This window comes from Phlebotomus argentipes, unplaced genomic scaffold (assembly GCF_947086385.1).
Source record: "Phlebotomus argentipes unplaced genomic scaffold, Phlebotomus argentipes genome assembly scaffold_18, whole genome shotgun sequence".
NCBI classification, from domain to species: Eukaryota; Metazoa; Arthropoda; class Insecta; order Diptera; family Psychodidae; genus Phlebotomus; species Phlebotomus argentipes.
In genome coordinates, this window is record NW_026776177.1 from 15,379,051 (window position 1) to 15,397,411 (window position 18,361).

General features: G+C 41.6%; 5 protein-coding genes across 5 annotated transcripts; 2 read left to right on the plus strand and 3 right to left on the minus strand.

Moving 5' to 3' along the window:
* Positions 1 to 3,341: 3,341 nt before the first annotated feature.
* On the plus strand, positions 3,342 to 4,199 carry LOC132260040 (uncharacterized). The gene is made up of 3 exons (XM_059757943.1): positions 3,342 to 3,556; positions 3,616 to 3,747; positions 3,867 to 4,199. Exons 1-3 carry the CDS (start codon positions 3,377 to 3,379, stop codon positions 4,158 to 4,160), a joined length of 606 nt encoding a protein of 201 aa, XP_059613926.1. The 5' UTR covers positions 3,342 to 3,376; the 3' UTR covers positions 4,161 to 4,199.
* Positions 4,200 to 4,210: 11 nt separating this feature from the next.
* LOC132260039 (acetylcholine receptor subunit beta-like 1) lies at positions 4,211 to 8,257 on the minus strand. The gene is made up of 5 exons (XM_059757942.1): positions 8,083 to 8,257; positions 7,870 to 8,010; positions 7,501 to 7,792; positions 5,904 to 6,954; positions 4,211 to 5,664 (listed from the first exon to the last, which is right to left on the minus strand). Exons 2-5 carry the CDS (start codon positions 7,946 to 7,948, stop codon positions 5,500 to 5,502), a joined length of 1,587 nt encoding a protein of 528 aa, XP_059613925.1. The 5' UTR covers positions 7,949 to 8,010; positions 8,083 to 8,257; the 3' UTR covers positions 4,211 to 5,499.
* A 131-nt stretch (positions 8,258 to 8,388) lies between these two features.
* Positions 8,389 to 10,035, minus strand: LOC132261063 (ethanolamine kinase). Its single transcript, XM_059759587.1, has 3 exons — positions 9,916 to 10,035; positions 9,429 to 9,826; positions 8,389 to 9,091 (listed from the first exon to the last, which is right to left on the minus strand). The coding sequence occupies exons 1-3, from the start codon at positions 10,033 to 10,035 to the stop codon at positions 8,569 to 8,571; spliced, it is 1,041 nt and encodes a 346-aa protein (XP_059615570.1). The 3' UTR covers positions 8,389 to 8,568.
* Positions 10,036 to 10,625: 590 nt separating this feature from the next.
* Positions 10,626 to 13,424, minus strand: LOC132261062 (proton-coupled amino acid transporter 1). The gene is made up of 4 exons (XM_059759586.1): positions 12,477 to 13,424; positions 11,670 to 12,121; positions 10,970 to 11,594; positions 10,626 to 10,879 (listed from the first exon to the last, which is right to left on the minus strand). The coding sequence occupies exons 1-4, from the start codon at positions 12,523 to 12,525 to the stop codon at positions 10,635 to 10,637; spliced, it is 1,371 nt and encodes a 456-aa protein (XP_059615569.1). The 5' UTR covers positions 12,526 to 13,424; the 3' UTR covers positions 10,626 to 10,634.
* On the plus strand, positions 13,404 to 18,028 carry LOC132259231 (uncharacterized). The gene is made up of 3 exons (XM_059756788.1): positions 13,404 to 13,578; positions 14,750 to 15,561; positions 15,938 to 18,028. The coding sequence occupies exons 1-3, from the start codon at positions 13,404 to 13,406 to the stop codon at positions 17,984 to 17,986; spliced, it is 3,036 nt and encodes a 1,011-aa protein (XP_059612771.1). The 3' UTR covers positions 17,987 to 18,028.
* Positions 18,029 to 18,361: the final 333 nt, after the last annotated feature.

Genomic DNA, 18,361 nt, shown 5'->3' on the forward strand with positions numbered 1-18,361 from the left:
CCCCACAAACCGCTAATACTACCAACTTGACTACCAACGGTAATTACATTAAATAGCGAGAAATTATTGATGATGTTTTTCATCCTTCTCCTTCAGCCCACGATAATTCATTCTTGTTCTTCCAAGGATTTCCATTTTCATTTTCCCCACTGCGAATTATAACTCCATTTGCTGGGTGAACTCTAATGGTAAATTTGAGCAAGTTATCTCAATAGTTTTCACTCAATATATTTACTTCAATAGAGATAGTGGAAAGTTTGAAAGTTCCACAAAAAATATCTCTCTTGCGATGGATTTTCCGCACAGAGTTGTGAAAGGTCACGGAAAATAACTTTCATATCATATGTTAATTTGAATAAATGTGATGTGGATTTGGAAAATCAACACTGAAAGCGAAAATTTATTGATGTTGGACTTCTTTCTGTCTTCATTATAAGATTTCATATTAAAGTTATGCGCATAAGACCCATTCTAGAGACTCTTGAGAAGGGAAAAATAATGCGAACAATAATGAGCGGAATAAGCAGAAAAATGTAAATGGTCTAACCGCAGAGACTGTCACTGTGAGCGACACAGCAAAATATTCTAGAGGGAATTAATGAAATGGAAAATGAAATTAAAAATCAAGAGAAATGAGGTTATTGCTGGCATGATTGCTCGCCGTGGGCGAATATCATTAAATAGATTTTCGAACTTTGGCAGAAACATTTAAATCAATTGCCCGACATTTGCATTTCAGCATAAGCTACAACTTTGCTTCATTATCACAAATTGTTGCTGTGGAAAATTGTTTAATTAACAAATTGAATTATGTCTGGTATTTTTTTCTCCACTCGAGTGGATATTTTCGGCAGGAAGTGAATTTGTCAGGCGTTCCGCGCGTCATAATCTCTTGTCAGGAAGCATTTTCCTCGTAACTTTTCAGTTCCCATGAAAAATGATGTTTCCAATCGAGAGGTTGTTCAATACCAAAAATAATTCTTGAAAAATAAAAAATAAATATTGCAAAAAATCTGATTTTCCTTCCAAATTGTGGTTGGGTTGAGGCTAATTTCATTCAACATTTGGGGAATTATTCTTATCTCCTCTGCGTGGTGAATCTCCACACAAAACGAAGAAATAAAGTTACTGGCTGATCAGAATAACATCATCGCTCTGGTTTAGGGCGATTCAGCACATTTGAATTTCCCCCAATAATGTCTCAATAACCTCATTTAAATTCCTGGTAGAGGCAAAAAAGGATCGACTGAGAAATCGTCCGTCCCAAATATTGTAGTCTGACTCCTCCTGAGGTTTTTCTGCTTATTCGACAGGAAGAAAAATGATCAATCTGTTTTGATTGAAAAATCAAGCTTAAAGACGAAATTCAACCGTGGGAATTTTCCTTAATTTTCAATCTTCAAGGGCACATCTGTGGAATATTTTCCTTCATTGAGAGTGAAAAGGAATTGAAGAACTCCTCCATGAATTTGCGTACCTTCTGTGATAAATTTGGACTCCCCGAGGGCTTCTCAATTAGGCTCGATTCCTCTAAGGAGTTTCTTGATATTGAACATGCGTTGAAGGCATTTCTCATTCTCAAAAGCTCTTATTCCCTTTCTTATTCTCCTCTCAGCCGCGAAGGCTTAGCGAAGTGCGACAGAGAGAGCGAAAAAATTAGTTTGACCTGATGACTTTCCCTTCTTGTCTCACCATGTCGGAAGTGAATTTAATTTGCATGTGTTCGTCGACAGATACAAATGATGTCGTAGACTGTCTTTTACGTCTTCTCCGAAGCGTGATTCCAGCCACTTTCGAGGGGTTGGCGGGGGTGTTGAGTGAAAGAACATGTTTGAATAATGCCGGTGAAGGCGCAAAGAGCTTCCTTTTTTCCTGCTAATGGTCCCTCGCCCAAACCCTCGCGACTCATCCAGCGCAAATGTTGTCTCGCAGCGTGGCTTAAGGGTGGAAAAAAGAGGCAACAGCTTTATTCATCCGAATCAAAAGCACACCAGCCCGAGACAGGGCACAAGGTACAAATGTCTCATATAAAATACATCAAATGTGTGATGAATTTACAGCCTCCAATGAGACGCACGAGAGATTCCACGTAGAAAAGCACACCTTTTCGACCTGCCAAGCAAATCACACTTCTTCCCGAGGGTCTCAGCACTCCGTTGGAGTTCTCAAGTGCGAAGAATGCGTGAATTATTGAGAGAATTTCAGTAACCACTCGCATGATTGCGGATGTTTAATGATTTATTTGTCAAGCATGCCAAATCTCTCAAGAGTCTCGCGATATTTTGCATCAATCATAAAGTCCCTGGCAAACTCGAGGAGCTCTTCGCTGTGATAATCTCCAGAATTAATAAGACGCTTAAGCACCCTGAGCTCACGCCTTTTTCGCTGTATCTCACACATCGAGCATGGTGCCAGAAAGTCTCGAAGTTTTTCACCATAAGGGGTAGTTACTTTCACAAGAAAACAAACCTGTTTTTTTCTACAATGGAACTTGAGGAGAAGATAACCAAAACAAGGCCCCGCCCACTCCAAATCTCCGCCTCTTGAGAGACCACGCCTTTCATTCCTTGCAAAAATTCTCTGTCTCAATAAGTTGTGAGCCTCTGAGTCTCGCAATTTGAAGAAAAGTTTTATACTCAAATATATATATATCTGTGACTCTGTGTCGAAAATTCACTCCACGGGTGTCTTTTTCCGATAAGATTCAAACTTTTTCACGCCTTATTCCATTAGTCGAAATGACGAGTCTTCTTTCAATGTGGAGACGGAGGAAAATGAGCCAGAAGAGGTGAAAGAAGAGAAAACCAAAGGGTTTCACTCATAGGGTCAGTTTAATTGTGAGAAAAAAGTCCCAGGCGTGGGTGAGTGAAAAATAAAAGAAAAACAAATTATCAAACTTTTACGCTCTAAATTCGCACAGCTCACAGAGGTCTTTTGGCTGCTGGGGAAAAAATGCGCGGTGTTTCACGGTGAACTTTCCCACTTGGTTGCTCTTCATTTAATGCTTCCCTTCTCACTTTGGGTGTTTGGGGAAAAATTCAAACCACGATTTTTTCATACTTCGTCCTATTGTTTTAAAGGTAATTTTCTATGTGCTTAATGATTCGTAATGAGAATCTCGTGAAAATATTCTTCTCATGCCATCGTAAAGTTAATTAATATTGTTATGTCTTTTCTGTGCACTTTCCTATACGTTTTTTGTCTTTTCGAGTATGATGAAAAACTTTTATGACTTTGAACAATATTTTGGAGAGTGAACAGATTGAATTTTCAAGATGAAAATCTTATCGAAATGTAGTTTGAGTCTTCGCTAGGGAGTGTGATATAGTCGATGAAGCACTGTTTGACGTCGATGAAAGGCAGTGAGAGAGATTGAATGAAGATGATTAGTTGTGTGTTTGTGAAGCTCAAGGGTCTGTTTTTGGGGATTTTGAGCCTCTTCAGACGTGCTCTGTGTCTCTCCAGGCGCCGAGGACAATCCCTGGACTGTGGCGATGAGGATCTGCAGACTGTTAGCGTTGTGACGAGCCACAGAGGCGCAAGAACGAAAAATGAGGTAAACATCAGAGTCTGATTCTTGACAGAAGAGATATGATTATCTTAATTTGTCGGCAGCCGGAGAGAGATTGGAACACTTGGGATGACACTCCGAGGACCGTGGAAGAGCACATTGAAGTATACAGGCAGAAGCTGTCGCGAAAGGCTGATGATCAGGGCGAGAGGGAACCGGAGATTGACTTCTTTGGGGTGAGACTTTTACTATCACGTGTAAAAATACCAGACACCTCAAATTCGGCAGGACAAATCGCTGAAGTCCTTATAAAAAAAAAATGAGAACAGTCATAAAATACTTAACTTTCTTCCAGGACATGGAACCCAAAGTTGTGAGGCAAACCAAAGTACTTATAAGGACAGACAAGGAGCCGGAGAAGAACTTCTCCAGACTCACAGCCGCCAGCGATGCCACCATTCCGTATGCTGCAGAACTCGAAGACTGGGTGGACGACTCAAAGTCAGGCTGGGAGGAGGTGAACGAGGATGCCTCGCGGCTGATCCGCGAGAAGCGACGGGAACAGCGGGCTCAACAGAAGATGCAACGACAGAAGGACGTGAGTACAAATCAGGGATTCGCCGAGAGGATAGGAAACCGGAAAATCTAGTGGAGGAATTAAAATGTGACAATGATTTTTTGTGTGAGAAAATATACAGAAATTCTTTTTTTTTTTCTTTTCAATTCCAAGTATTTTATTTCTCTAACATTTTTCTCGTGCCAATAAATTAGTTACATTTTTCTCATTAAATTCATAATTACGATTTTCTTTCAATATCTGTGGAAAAGTACAAAAAAAGAAACTTTAAACGTTAACTTGTTACATTTAACTATTTTCTCATTGGAGAATCTCATCATGCTCTTGATGTCTTTTTTCAACCTCAGTTTCCTTTTCCATTTTGGTAATATTATTCTCAACAAATTCTTCTCTGAGTTTTAGTAGTTTTTTTTATACAACAATTTCAGAAAAAAAACTATATAAAATCTCAAGTGATAAATCGAAAAACTCAAAGATCTGTGAGTGAAGAACAAAGTGTTTTGTGTATATAAAATCTCAGATTATTTCATAAATATCTTTTACCACCATCCACTAAATACTTCCTTTCACATACGTATGGGTTTCATTATTTAATATTCTTTACTTGTTTTCATGTTCTTAACAATCAATTCGCTAGGGAGATTATTGTGCAATCTTGTCTCATGTTCAACACATACTCATTGGTTCAAAATTCATTATTTTTTTCATAGTATTTCCTCATCGCTAAAAAGGGGGTACTTGAACACACATCAAATGAGCAAAAGAGTTACATTTTGCCTTTTTGGTAAAAGTCATAAGAAGAATTCTATAGAAAAAACGTCTTTGAATGCAGAACCACTCTTAGAAAATACATTTTTTGGCAAATTTCGTCGCAAATAAATCACAAGGATTTTCGTTGGAAGAATTTATGCTGCACACGATCTGGCCTGAATCGACTGCGACAGAGACTATTTGACCCTGGACAGACCTTGCATTATATTGATAACAAGAAAACTAATGATTATTTTGAAAAGATGTCCTTTGATAAAAATCACTAACTCTACGAAGGGAGTTCATCTTCACTTTAATATTCGTTCAATATTTAATATTTACCTCTTTCCTTCTTTTTCAATAATTTTATCTAATTATCTGCTTGTTTATTTATTTCTCAATCTATTCTTTTTGGAAGAGCATTTTATTAAGGTGTGTATGTGTGTGTCTTTTGGGGAAGTGAAAGTGTTGCAGGCTCATGAAAAGCGTCGCTCATAAAATATCCAACAAAACTTCTTATCCACTTTTTACTATATATTTTTATCATGATATTTTTTAACTGTTCATTGATCGTTAACTGCTTCATAACACGTGTTTTTTTCGTATTTCTACTGTAATTGGTATTTTCCATTACTTTTTTTCTGCCTCTCTCGTGAGAATCTTACTTGCCACGATAGATTTCAATGATGCGATCTTGATCTACATACTCAAATATGTGGGGTGCGTCCATGAGGATGCCCACGGTGCCCACTGTTGTGACTATGAAGAAGATGTAGAGCTGCAGACGATCAATCACCATCGCCACGTACTTCCAGTCTTCTCGCGTCTGCAAGATTGGTGAAAAGAAAATTGAGCTTCTGTGGCAAATAATGTGAAAACTTTTCATTCTCTCGCGCGAAATGTAGAGCAAACAGGAATTCTAGATGTTTACTCGGGACAAATTGAAAGGAGCGACTTTCGCCAGACTTGAAGAAGCGAGATACAATTTACTGTTCATTGTGGAATGTGACTGGGTGGAGAGTTGAAAATGAATGTGGCAAATATTTGAGGGAAAGCGAAACTCACTTGAATGTACAAATCCTCATTCCTGAGATGCTCAGCGATAAATTCGACAGCTTCCGTGGCTTTGCTGGCCTCCGGCGACAGGAGGATGGAGTCAGAGCTCTCGCTCTCCCGGCGACATGGATCCCCGAGGGTACCGAGCTCGGGTCCCGTGTTCATTTTGCGATTGATCTTGCAGTTGGGATGGTGCAGGTCTGAGAGCTCCATCACCTCCATCTTGGCCTGCTTGGCCGCTCCGATGGCGCTCAGATGCTTGGGAATCTCAGTGGGTGAGCCGTAGGAGGGATGCTGGTGCGGCGGAACACTCATGCCGGGCATCTCCATCATCCAGCGCAGGCGAGTCTTGCGGGGGCGCTTCATGAGCAGCAGAGCGGGCAGATAGTGCAGGAAGACGGTGCGGATGTACATGGGCATGCGGTGGGTGCGCGGGCCACGGAAGTTCCAGTTGATGATGATCACAGTGACGAGAATGGACACGGTGTTCATGATGAAGGTGAAGAGGAGGTACTTGGCAATCAGCGGAAGCACCAGAGATGTCGGCGGCAGAATCTTCGACACCAGCAGGAGGAACACAACCAGTGAGAGGAGAATACTGATACCAAGTGTGACCTTCTCGCCCGCCTCCGCGGGCAGGTAGAACACGAGGACGCACAGGAAGGAGATGAGCACCGTGGGCAGGATCAAGTTGACCGTGTAGAAGAGAGTCTTGCGCCGGATGATGATGTAGAATGTGATGTCTGTCTCAGTGGGATGATTGCCGTTGCCTTGGTAGACATTCAAGTACGCCGGCACCTCGATGATGTCCCACGTGCCTGACTTCCAGTAATCCGACAAGTCCACGAAGTTCTTGTTGTTGTATAGCGCCAGCGAGACTTGATCACCGTTGAAGGTCCACGAGCCGAACTTCATAATGCATGTCTGCTGGTCGAACGGGAAGTACGTGACGTCGATGGTGCAGGAGCTCTGATAGATAGCCGGAGGAACCCACAGAACCTCGCCGTTTGGGTAAATGAGCACGTTGGATTTGTAGCGGACTTCGTAGTTGCCATCAGCACTGGAAAAGAGAATTTAGTGTCAGGATAAGTTCATTTAAATTTACTTTAATCCACCCCCTTTGCGTAATTTTATCGATTGAATACATTTGCAATGCAAATGAGACTAATTACAACATGTAAAATAAATGGTGAGAACAGAACGAAAACTGCATTAATGAGCTGAATCAAATATTTTTGCTGCACAAATTGAAAAAAAAACATCTCATCACTATCTGCGGGCCATAAAATGGACTTCTTTTATCTCTGAAAGCTTATAGTGTGATTAAATGCATTGAACAATTCTCAATGGGAATTTTATGTATTTCCTGACTGATATTATTGAAGATTGCTTTCTTCGTATCTTGAAATCGATATAATAAAACAAATGTGAGTAACCGTAAAATATTTACGATGGAACACTCTGTTGAAAATTTATGTGACGCCCTATAAATTGGCAATTGATGCACGCGTCTTGGGCAGAAGAAGCAAATGCGCATTTTCCACCCAAAAAATTCTCACTCATTTGCACTTGAAGATGTACAAGGAGAATTGAGATGTATGCTTACTTGTTGAAGAGCACGATATCTGGCTTCCAGACCTTGTCTGGGGGCAGGCGCAGCACCCCAATGCCACCGTAGTCCGCCTCGTCCCACTGCAGTTGGTAGTCACTCCAGACGAGTCGGAGCCACACGTTCGATTTCATGATTTGATTCTTCTCGTTCACGTTAATGAGCTGCACGAAGGCCAGCCCGAAGCGGACGTCCACCTTCTGTGTCATGTTCTGCACAGGGCGGATGAGTTTGTTGTAGCCACGGAAGAGATCACGCACCAGTCTCTCCTCATCCTCCGAACTATTGGCTGTGGGTGCATGAGATGGGGTGAGCCTCAGTGGTGAAATGGATCCCCATCTTTCTTTGGGGGGCTAATTGACTTACCGAACTTGAGCAGAGAAACGGAGACGAGGAGGAGGGAAGTCCAGGAGAGAAGACGCAGTGATTTGAGCAAGTGAAACATGATCAAATTGGAAACAATTCAGCACAGTATTGTCGCAAATTTCACATTAAACTGAGGAAAATCTGCGAAAAGTGGGAAAAACACTGATTTTTCCGACCGAGGGAAACGCCTTTTCTTCAAGTCACTCCACTTACCATTCTTGACTTGTCGCAGACATTGAAAATCGTATTGCCTGCCTGTAAAACAACCTTAATCCTAGTACAACCAACACTTTACCACTGAGAAATTGCTTAAACGTTCAATTTTCCTCTTTCTCCTTCAACTCCGTGCTCGAGGGAAGAAAATGTTTTGCGATGGGTGTCCCTATCCTTTTGACGGATTTTCCATTTGGGGAAATTATCGATTAGCACACGTCCCAAAATGCACACGCATGCCTCATGGAAATTTCCCTCCGCAGGACATTTTCCATGCATTTTCCACTCAAAACAAACTCAAACATCTCCTTTATTGCATTTTATTAAAATTTACTATTATTTTTTTTTCACTTGGTAAAAGCCTCAGGTAAGAAGGTAAGATAAGTCGAGAGTCGTGCCTAAAATTTCATCACTAAAAAAATATTTTCCATTTGGTCATGTTGCAACTAAAACCGTGAGTGGTATCGGAATGTTCTTTGTGCACGGTCAATTCTCAAAGGACAGTGCCAGGAAGCTGTCCTTCCTTGCCAAATACTCTCCATGACGAATCTGGGCAAATTGCACAAAGTCAAACTCTATCGTGGAATGTTCAGCTTGAATCAGGGCCCAAACAGTCCAGAAGAGATGCGACGCCAGGGCAAATTGATTTACTTGGACGTAGAGGCGCTCCAGATCGGTGTCACTGACATTTTGCGGATGCATGAAGGTTTCCAAATAAACTCTCAGCCACTGCATTTGTAAATCTCGCGACGGATACCGCGAGTAGTCGATTTCGTCAATTCCAGCAAATTCCGTGAAGTGATTTCCAATGTCGAATGCCTGGAAATTGTAGGCCGCATATTCATAGTCGATAAATGTGACTTTCTGGGCAGATTCTGTGTAAATCACATTGCCCAGAAGCAGATCATTGTGGGCAAACACAACAGGACTGCCCAGATTTTCCAGAACATCACATAATTGCTCAACTTCTCTGCGGAGTTTAGAGACGGGTAGAAATTCATCCTTGACCCTAAAATGAAGAGAGAGAGAGAAAAAACGATTATATTTCATTATACAACGTACAAGTCTAATGATTACGTGGGTTACGCGCAAATACTTTTGTAACATATTTGAGGAATGAGGTGCATCTCGCTTTGCCAGAGATTATTCACTTTGTTTGCCGTATTCTTATTTTATTTACTGTAAACTAAGCATAAATGCAAGCTTAATTCAAACAGCAAATAAGCGTACTGATAACAGGTCTCGAGACAGTGATAAAAGATTTCACTCTCAAATGATTGGCATACTTGACATGCAAGATAAAATCATTTAAGGCGCTCAATCCTTCAATCATCAATCTTTCTCACCTCTCGTGGATCTCCGGTCGGCTAAACTTATCTGGAATCAGGTTTAAGAATTGTTGAAACTTCTTTCTCAGCATTGGCTTCCTCGGAATGTCCTTTCCACAGTCTACTTTATGCATTTGCGCCATTTTCCTGGCCACCAACGGCCAAACAGCCGCATTGACGACGCTTTCGGGAGTCAGCGTGACTCCTGCGACATACTCATAAGCCAGGCCATTGTCGAATGTGGCGTAGAGACAAGGAGCGAAGCCATAGCTGAACAACAGCTTGATGTTCCTTGTCTCCGCCGTCCTGTCGATCAGAAGGTCTGTCTTATTGCCGTAGATCCTGATCAAAATGGCATCTTCGGTAGTCCGATGGAAGCATCCTACGAGTTTATTAGTGATGCCATCCGTGAAGAGCTGCAAAGCACGCGGAGAGGTCAGAAGTTGAATGGGGAGTGGCTTCAATGAGGTCAATCCAATTGAAGCTGGACGACCTCGCGAAATACCTTGAATTCCACATTTTCTGGGCTCCATTGGGGCCGAATGTTATCCAGGATCTTGCGTGCCCCATCGAGAAGTGCTGTCTCGTGAATGATCACAGGAATGTGAGGAACTTCAGGCTCCATGGGCTATTCACGTGAGGTCAAAATTACGTCCGGGAATCCTCTTTTGGATGGGTTATCAAACAGAAATTTCCAGAGCCTCTCGATGTCTTGTTATCACACAGAGTTTCGATTCCAGACAACTGCCAACTCAGCTGGTCACACACTGATAATGCGGATGATCTGTGGGGTCAGCAATTGACAGCGAAAATAATACTGAACGGCCTCAAATGTAGATGTTTTTGGTATCTCCAATACTGCTTGTGTGCTGTTGAACTACGAAGATAAAAACGTTTCCACTTTATTGTATAGCATTGAAAAATACGTTTGTATGCAGTTTCTGAATGTATCACTCACCTGCTTGACATTCCCACCTGAATTTACATTAGAGTATCGTTAATTTTACAATAAATTGCCTCGCAAAAAGTGCATTATTTGTATACACGCCCGAATGTTCACTGACATTTTTCCGGACTTTCTAGTAGTTGTGCTGTGAGTTCGCATTACTGCAGTTTGTGCTTTGAATTTGCAGCGGAAGAAATTCCCGTGGGATTTCTTAAAAAACTATTTTATTCTATACCGTGAACACGTGATCTTGTGAGTGAGTCAGAGATTTATGGCGTTTAACTGGAGAACTCCCGGATTATTTGTGCTAAACTCTCATAGCTGCCCGTGATGAAGCCCAGCAACGCGATGATCATGATGGTGGAATTCTTCAAGAGTATTGCAGCTCCCGGACCTTTGCTCTCTTCCCAAGTCACCACAAGCTCGATGAAGGGTGGAAAGACAAGTGCCAGGGCAGTGGAACAGAGGGCTCCGTTTAGAGATATGAAGAGACTCAGCTTCGGCACAGTCATTGCAATGGCCACTGAAGGAACAGAACAATCATTGTGTTGATGAGATGAAACATTTCGATGAAACATGAAATCATGTTTCAGTAATCAATCAGTGTTCTTACGTGTAACGAAAACCATGAAAGTTCTGAAGATAAATTCGCCGACGAGCGGATATGAGAATGGGCCAAGTTTCTCTTCAATTCCTGGCCACATGATCTGAATGGCGATGAAGAACTGCAGAGCGTATCCCAGCAAAACTCCCAGAGAGATGAGAATCTTCACAGATTGTGCCAGAGGATCATCCTGAGGGAGATTCAGAGTCAAACTCCCCTCAACGTCCTCGCCGTACTTGAGGTAGCCGAGAAAACCGAGGCCCGTGAAGAGGAATGTGACGAATACCATTCCTACGTTGAGCACACCTGCACGGCGATGGAAATTCCTCGGAACCTTCATGGCATTTTGCAGTGGAAGCACCAGGCTGATGCCCTCGAAGGCGAAAAGAGTCGTGCCGAAGAAGAGTGGCATGGTTTCCAATGAGGACACATAATTCCTCTCAGATGGACTGGGAAGACTGTCCACAGAGAAGTAGAGAGTGATTCCAGTGCCGATGAGCATAAAAGCGCTGGCCAGAACGGAGCAGGGCGCCAAAAACTTGAGATTGGTGATAAGACTGGTCAGAAGGATTGGTGCACAAATGAGTAGAAGGTTCAGATAGTCGTTGATGACGATTCCGTACTGATTCCAGATCTGCAAGAGGGACAAAAATCACAGAATGTGAGTGGAAAGTGGAAAATGTGAAGCACATTGAAATTTGAGACAAACCTGCTGCAGATTGGTGCTGACGAAGACAAAATACACACAGCAAAATCCCAACTGAGTGACGCAGAGGAACACGTTGACGATGATCCTCATCGTCTTGGACCATTGCCTCAATCTTGGTGGTCCATTTTCAAAGCAGAGCTCCACAGTGCGTGCGAAATCTGGGTAGCTCTTCATGTTGGCCTTGTTGCGCATCTTCTTGGAGCACTGCAGCAGGAGATGCTGACAGTGGACGCAGACAATGCCAATGATAATGGTGAGAACTGGTCCAAGAATTAAACCTGCGTTCTTCATGGCATCTCCCATTGCAAAGAGCCCTGGACCGATGTTTCCCTTGAAGACGTGGACAATTGTCTCGATGTATGACATGGTGTGAGCATTTGGCGCCTCCTCAACCACTGCCTGGCCATTCTGACCATTCTCCAGTTTCTTCTGCGTACCCGGAGCTTCAGCGTCTACAAAACAATTGACTGGTGAGTCCCAGAAATTTACTGTTGACTGTATGAAATTCTTCTTGATTCTCTTTCACCCACAACTTTTGAATGCAAAACAGAAGGAAGTAGCATTTCCCAAAACAAGATCTCTTGCCAGCGATTGTATTTCCTTTTGTTCAGCGCTTTTGTGCGAATGCGTTGTGGCATTTGAAACGTTGCCAGAGAAATACTTTCCTACAAGATTCACTCTTTTTAGTGGGAGTTCTATATATACGCAATCAGTTTTGAGCCAGTTGAATGAGACTATAAAACACTTGAGATGGAATATTCCTTCGGTATAAGCTTTTATCTTATTCTCTATGATTGTCACAATTACCATGTTTATCTGTGCTGTTGGTATTTAAGCTCGTCTCTGCTATATCCATATTTTCTCTGCACTTTTATTCACGATTCGCCTACAAATCATATGGCTTTTGCAACACCTTCACTGCCACTTGTTTATTTTTATGCAAATTTATCGCAATGTCGAGGTAAAATCTGATATTGACCAATTTATCAGACGGAATGCAGTTGTTTGTTTGTACTTTATCACTTAATTGGTTTTTTTTAGCAAAACACACTGGTAAATCCGTCTATTTGCTCTATAGTACTTAATCTTAATGTGCTAAGTGTGTGTGTTTAGCACGAAATATAAAGGCCACTGTTTTACTCAAAAAGTCTCAAGAGTGATGTGATAAAAAGTATTTTATGCTCCTATTGTATTGAACGCACGATACTTTATTATTGCTCTCTGGTGAGACACTGACTGTGGGATGATTCAATTGAAGTTCATCTTATCTCATGTTCAAGTTCATAAAGCACGAAACAAGATAAATATTAGATCTGCGGCTGTGTTTAACTAATTTACCAATTGAAAAATGCACGGATAATTGCTTTTTCTTAACCGTCAGTCGGCATTCGGCGATTGAGCGGCACTCAGTGGGAAATTCCTCAGTGAGCTTGTGAATGAGCGTGCGTGTGTGCGTGTCAATTGGAATTCAACAAGTTGATGTGGATATAAGAAGTTATTCTTGTCAATTTTTCACTGAACTTTTAACACAATAATTGCCGTGTTAATCGCAGAAAATGCAAATGGCACTTTCCTCAATGAGATAATTCGCTGAAACGTGTGCTTTTTTTCGCGAATTACTATTTAGCGGCTATCTCGGGTCACATTCAAGATCTGTGCGATATGATCACTTGTGGCGAGAGAGAGAGAACTCTTCAGACGGTCAAGTGCGATCGACTGAAGGAGGAAGACTGAATGAAGGTGGAGAAGTCGGAGAGACTCACATGTGTTCGCCGCGATCATTGCGCGTCTCTCGGCGAAGTATCGGGAAAGATGAAAGGCTATGACAAAGAGAGACGGGAAATGAGAGGAGAGAGACATAAAGTGGAGAGAGAGAGAGACGCTCTTTGTGAATTTGTGGCGGGAGGAGGTTGAATTTCCTGTAATTTCCACCAATATGCATCACAGATCGCAAGATAAAAAGCATTGAAATATGTGTTCTTTTGCATGACCAATGACTGTTTTTGTCACATTTCCCACAATTTATTTTATTCTATTCTTTGTTGTACGACGCTGTGAAATTACGCCTGAAATGAGTTAGAATCAAATATAAAAGATACTTACTAAATAATTAAAATCTTAAGTATTTGCGAAATGAGCAAAGAATTTTCATTTGACGTTATATTGAGAGACAGAAAAGGAAGTCACGGTTTTTACTTGTAAAGCTGGTTCTGGTTTGAACACATTTTCGTCATCATATTAAAAAAAAAATTATAGCACACTATCAGTGATCTTGGCGAGAAAAGGTCACATGTTTTTCCAAATATATGTCAGAAGAATTCGTAGTAGCACAAATAATCTGTAACTCGCTATGAAGTGCACTTGATACACTGCAATCTGATAAAGTCAATGTATATTTACACGCGTTCGATTTATTGGAAGAGTTGACATCTTAACGGAATTTTAAAGCTCATCCAAAAGCATTTCTCACCTTCTCTTGACCACTTAAGAAACACTCAGACAATGTGGAAGACAAAGTGTGATGATTAATCCTCGAAATATTCGCTGAATTAATGTCTAGACTTTGTGATCTTGTGATTGCATATATTTGTGATGTTGTTGAGAAGAGACACGAAGACAATCATGTTTGGTGTTTTGTACAGAGAAATGAATCAAGAGTCAAGTTGCAGTGTAATTTCCAAGCCCTATATATTCAGTTAAGTGATATTAAATGAGAATTCTGGTCAGTAAGTGGACTGGAAAGTGAATCGCTTGCTTTTTCGACTCACCACGAATTGATATGTGAGGTAATCAAATGTAAATGTAGTCTTGAAATTGACATAACATTCAATTAGCTAGTCATTTGAAGCGTAATAAATATCAATTTGCGATGATCCTCCTTCTGAGACAATTTCACTATGCTATACCGTCAATTTATCCCCTTTATGCGCTCAACTAGTTGAAAAAGCAGCACAGCACTGGCGATATTTCTTTAATCTCCCTCGAGACATTGTTCTGTGAAGATCGAGTAAATGTTTTGTTGTTTGCGATGACGAAAAGGATATATTTGTATTTTACACTAGTTTTATTTGGTTGTTTAGTGAATTTGACCCTCTGTGATCGGATTGTTGTGCAGAAAGTACCAGGAAACAGGAATTACAGTGATATTTTAGTGACGAAGCATAATTTTTACCAAAATTTACTGAGAAGAACAACTCCCAAGCCAAACCATTCGCAGAATTATCAATCACAATCATGGGAATTGGTTGCATTTAATCCCAATACTACGGGCGGCAAACACTCAGAAATCAGCAATGAAGTTAGTGAAAATGGGAATTCTACTGGTGATCTTTATTCATTCAACTGCACTTTGGTTAGTAAATCCACAACGAAGCTTTTGCCAGTCACACAGCAAAGTTCTGCAAGTTCTTCAACTAAGAGAACACCTCTGATGCGTTTTACAACATCTGCAAGACCACCTCTTTTGACGACAAACCATGCAAAGAGGAAAAAAGTGATTTATGTGAATCCTCCAATAATTTCTGCAGTTGAGACTGTTCTGGACAGTGCATATGACATGGTTGAAGACGCTTTGACTACAAAGAAGAGAATACGATTGTCAACAGCTTCGCCGAATGTAAAGAAACGCACTAAAAAGTCTCCAAATGGGAGTAAATTGATAACCACTGAAGTTCACGTCACGAATGAGTATGAGCCAATGACTCAGGCTACGATTCCAATCTCCAGTGATCGTGTTAAGATCTCTGAGAGTTCTGAAGAATACTATGACGATGACTTTTTGTACTACGACGAGGAGGACGATGAGGACAGTGAGGAGAGCGAGGAAGATTCTGGAGAGAGTCCACCTGTGAGGAATAGACCCACAACGGAGATCAATAAGAGACCTGTTCAGGTGAAAATGAAATTATTTATGTATTGAATTGAATATTTCTTATCTTTACTCGTTTAGTCAGTGCAAAATGATTCAAATTACACGCTCAATTAATCTTAATTGATGAGTTAATGAGTGTTTATGTTGCTGTTGACTGATTTGCCTCTCAATGAATTATTATCACTTCTCTTTTATGAAAGTCTCATCTTCTGAATATGTATACAATTGATAATAAGAACATCATTCCGGTCTGATTCAGATATTTTTGAATTGAGCGAAATCTCATTGAAACATGGGTGAAACAGGTGAAACATGAACAAGCACACTAAACATATGTGAAATATTCCAATTTGAACATCACCGCCAACGTTCTAATTAGAATTCTTCCATCAAACAGGTAAAACCCGTGAATCAAAACTCACTGGTTACCAAGAAGAAAAAGCAGCGACCTTCCTCAGATTCTTCCGACGCCTCAGATTACAGCGATGAGGATTATGATGATGAAGAATATGATGATAAGGACGATGAGGACTTCTCTTTGGAAGATACATTCAAGTACGGCAGTCCTGCCCAGGAGGGAGGAGTTTTTGACTACTTTGGGGATCTAATGTCACGTCTCGGGAGCTTCCTGACGTCACTCATTGGATTGGGCGGCAGAAGAAAGTGGAAAGAGCCTAGCGGCGTGAGTGCAGCGCCCAGTACAACTCCCAGGACTCGGCGGCCGAAGAGACCGGCCCAGAATTACTACGATTTCCACGACATTTATGGCTACACAGATGAGATAAGGACGCGTAATAATCTGGAGAACAAAGAAGAGAGCCACACGACAGACAGTAGTAAAGGTGATAAAGGAATGTGGCCAGATTTGGGGAATTGGTTTGGAGGAGATGACTCAACCACAGAGTTTCCAGAGTCATCAACAAAGTCGAATCCTTGGTACTTCAATATCTTCCCTTCTTCGTCGACAACAACGAGCACAACTGAAAAATCTACAACGACCACACTGAATCCTTATGATCCTGGAAACTTTATTGCTCTCTTGGCACAACATTTGGTCACCACGGAGGCACCTGAGCCTGTAGCTAATGGAAATATTGGCCAGAACTCGGCGAAAATGGTGGATTATAGCAATTTTCAGCTGTGGAGATTGAGACCTTCCAATACCTGGCAAGTGAGGCTTCTCACAAATCTCAGGGAGTCTTCAGACTGCACGAAGTGTCAGTGGTGGAAAGGTCCAAGTCTTCGTGGCCCAACGGATTTGGTTGTTCCTCCGGAATCTTTGGCATTCATTGAGGAGACGCTCAAGAGTCAGGGAGTTGTATTCGAAGTGGTGATTTCGGATCTTCAGAAGGCTATAACTTACTCCAATCCGAGAATGACCAGGAGGGAACAGTATGAGATAGAATCTGAACAGGGTCACCCTGTGACTTTCTACAGATACCACAGATTTGATGATATTGTGAAATTTCTCGAGTTTCTGCAGAGAAGCTATCCTCAGAATGTTGAATTGAACCACTTCGGCAGATCTTCTGAGGGATTGCCCTTAATCATGGCGAAGATCTTCTCAGGGAGCAACGGCACGATGGAGCTGAAGAGTGAAAAGAGTGCTAGGAAGCGCTTGGCTGAGAGAAAGTACGCAAAACCAGTGGTTTTGATCGAGGCAGGGAGTCACGGGAGGGAATGGATCGCTCCAGCTGTGGCAATGTGGATCCTGAACACTTTGGCTCAGAACATTGGTCAGGATACGCCCCTGAGTGAGATTTACAAATCAGTGGATTGGCTGGTGGTTCCTGTGCTTAATCCTGATGGATATGAATTCAGCCACACGCACGACAGACTCTGGCGGAAGACAAGATCAAAGCCAAGACTGGAGAAAGGTGGTTTCTTTTCGAGCATGTCCTTCTGGAATTGGTTTCAGGCAGACAACACGGAGGAGAGTCTTAACTGCACGGGCGTTGATCTCAATAGAAACTGGAACTATGAGTGGAGTAAGAAGGGCGTCACTGGGAAGCCCTGTGGGGATCTCTACAGTGGTCCAAAGGCATTCTCAGAGCCAGAAAGCAATGCATTGCAGAACTTTGTCATGAAGAATAACAAGAGAATCACAGTGTTTCTCTCCCTTCACGCTTATGGGCAGATGATTAGTGTCCCAAAGGAGATGCGAGGCAGAAGTGAGGACTTGGTGGACATGGCGTACGTTGCCGCTCAGGCGCTGCATGGACACAGTAGTCTCAATAGATATCTCGTGGATGACGCCGATGAGATGCTCTTCCCCAGGCCAGGAGCTGCGGACGCTTTCATGCTGAACATGGCTGGGATTCCGTACAGCTACACACTGGAACTGAGGGACACCGGCACTCATGGCTTCCTCCTGCCGCCGTCCTACATCGAAGCCACCGCCAGAGACGCCTTCGACATCATCAAAGCCATAGTAGACAATTTGTAGTCCAGCACAAGACAGATTGTAATGACTTTTAAAATTTGTTTACTTCTTTATTATATCAGTTTTTTGTAATATTTTATCCTTTTATTTGGGACTAACTACAAAGAGGTTATGCCCGAGCCAATATTAATCGTGTTTCATTCTCTCTTTCATTTTATTTTCTAGATTTTATATCTTTCCTAAAATAAGACTTACATTTAATAATAGATGCTTTATCTTTCATCTCAACTCTCCTTCTCTTCAATAAAACCACTCTTTTACTCTCTCTCTCTCTCATCTTCACTTCTCCAATGAGAAGAATAAAGTCATTCATTCGCCAAACAGAGTGAATTAATTATGATAGAAAATAGAAGAAAATCACGAAATTTTCATTCATCT

Bases quoted from the DNA above. Each gene is read 5' to 3' on its own strand.
- LOC132261062 (XM_059759586.1), bottom strand. From the start codon at position 12,525: ATGGATATAGCAGAGACGAGCTTAAATACCAACAGCACAGATAAACAT. The intron at 12,122-12,476 runs GTAATTGTGACA...ATTGTTTTGTAG, and splicing joins CAACAGCACAGATAAACATG to ACGCTGAAGCTCCGGGTACG. The intron at 11,595-11,669 runs GTTTGTCTCAAA...TCCCTCTTGCAG, and splicing joins TCAGCACCAATCTGCAGCAG to ATCTGGAATCAGTACGGAAT.
- LOC132260039 (XM_059757942.1), bottom strand. From the start codon at position 7,948: ATGTTTCACTTGCTCAAATCACTGCGTCTTCTCTCCTGGACTTCCCTC. The intron at 6,955-7,500 runs GTAAGCATACAT...TCTCTTTTCCAG, and splicing joins GATATCGTGCTCTTCAACAA to TGCTGATGGCAACTACGAAG. The intron at 5,665-5,903 runs GTGAGTTTCGCT...CCAATCTTGCAG, and splicing joins ATGAGGATTTGTACATTCAA to ACGCGAGAAGACTGGAAGTA.
- LOC132261063 (XM_059759587.1), bottom strand. From the start codon at position 10,035: ATGGAGCCTGAAGTTCCTCACATTCCTGTGATCATTCACGAGACAGCA. The intron at 9,827-9,915 runs GTATTTCGCGAG...CGTGCTTTGCAG, and splicing joins CAGAAAATGTGGAATTCAAG to CTCTTCACGGATGGCATCAC. The intron at 9,092-9,428 runs GTGAGAAAGATT...TCTTCATTTTAG, and splicing joins CGACCGGAGATCCACGAGAG to GGTCAAGGATGAATTTCTAC.
- LOC132260040 (XM_059757943.1), top strand. From the start codon at position 3,377: ATGAAGATGATTAGTTGTGTGTTTGTGAAGCTCAAGGGTCTGTTTTTG. The intron at 3,557-3,615 runs GTAAACATCAGA...ATTTGTCGGCAG, and splicing joins GCGCAAGAACGAAAAATGAG to CCGGAGAGAGATTGGAACAC. The intron at 3,748-3,866 runs GTGAGACTTTTA...ACTTTCTTCCAG, and splicing joins CGGAGATTGACTTCTTTGGG to GACATGGAACCCAAAGTTGT.
- LOC132259231 (XM_059756788.1), top strand. From the start codon at position 13,404: ATGAAGGTGGAGAAGTCGGAGAGACTCACATGTGTTCGCCGCGATCAT. The intron at 13,579-14,749 runs GTTGAATTTCCT...TTGGTTGTTTAG, and splicing joins TGAATTTGTGGCGGGAGGAG to TGAATTTGACCCTCTGTGAT. The intron at 15,562-15,937 runs GTGAAAATGAAA...TCCATCAAACAG, and splicing joins TCAATAAGAGACCTGTTCAG to GTAAAACCCGTGAATCAAAA.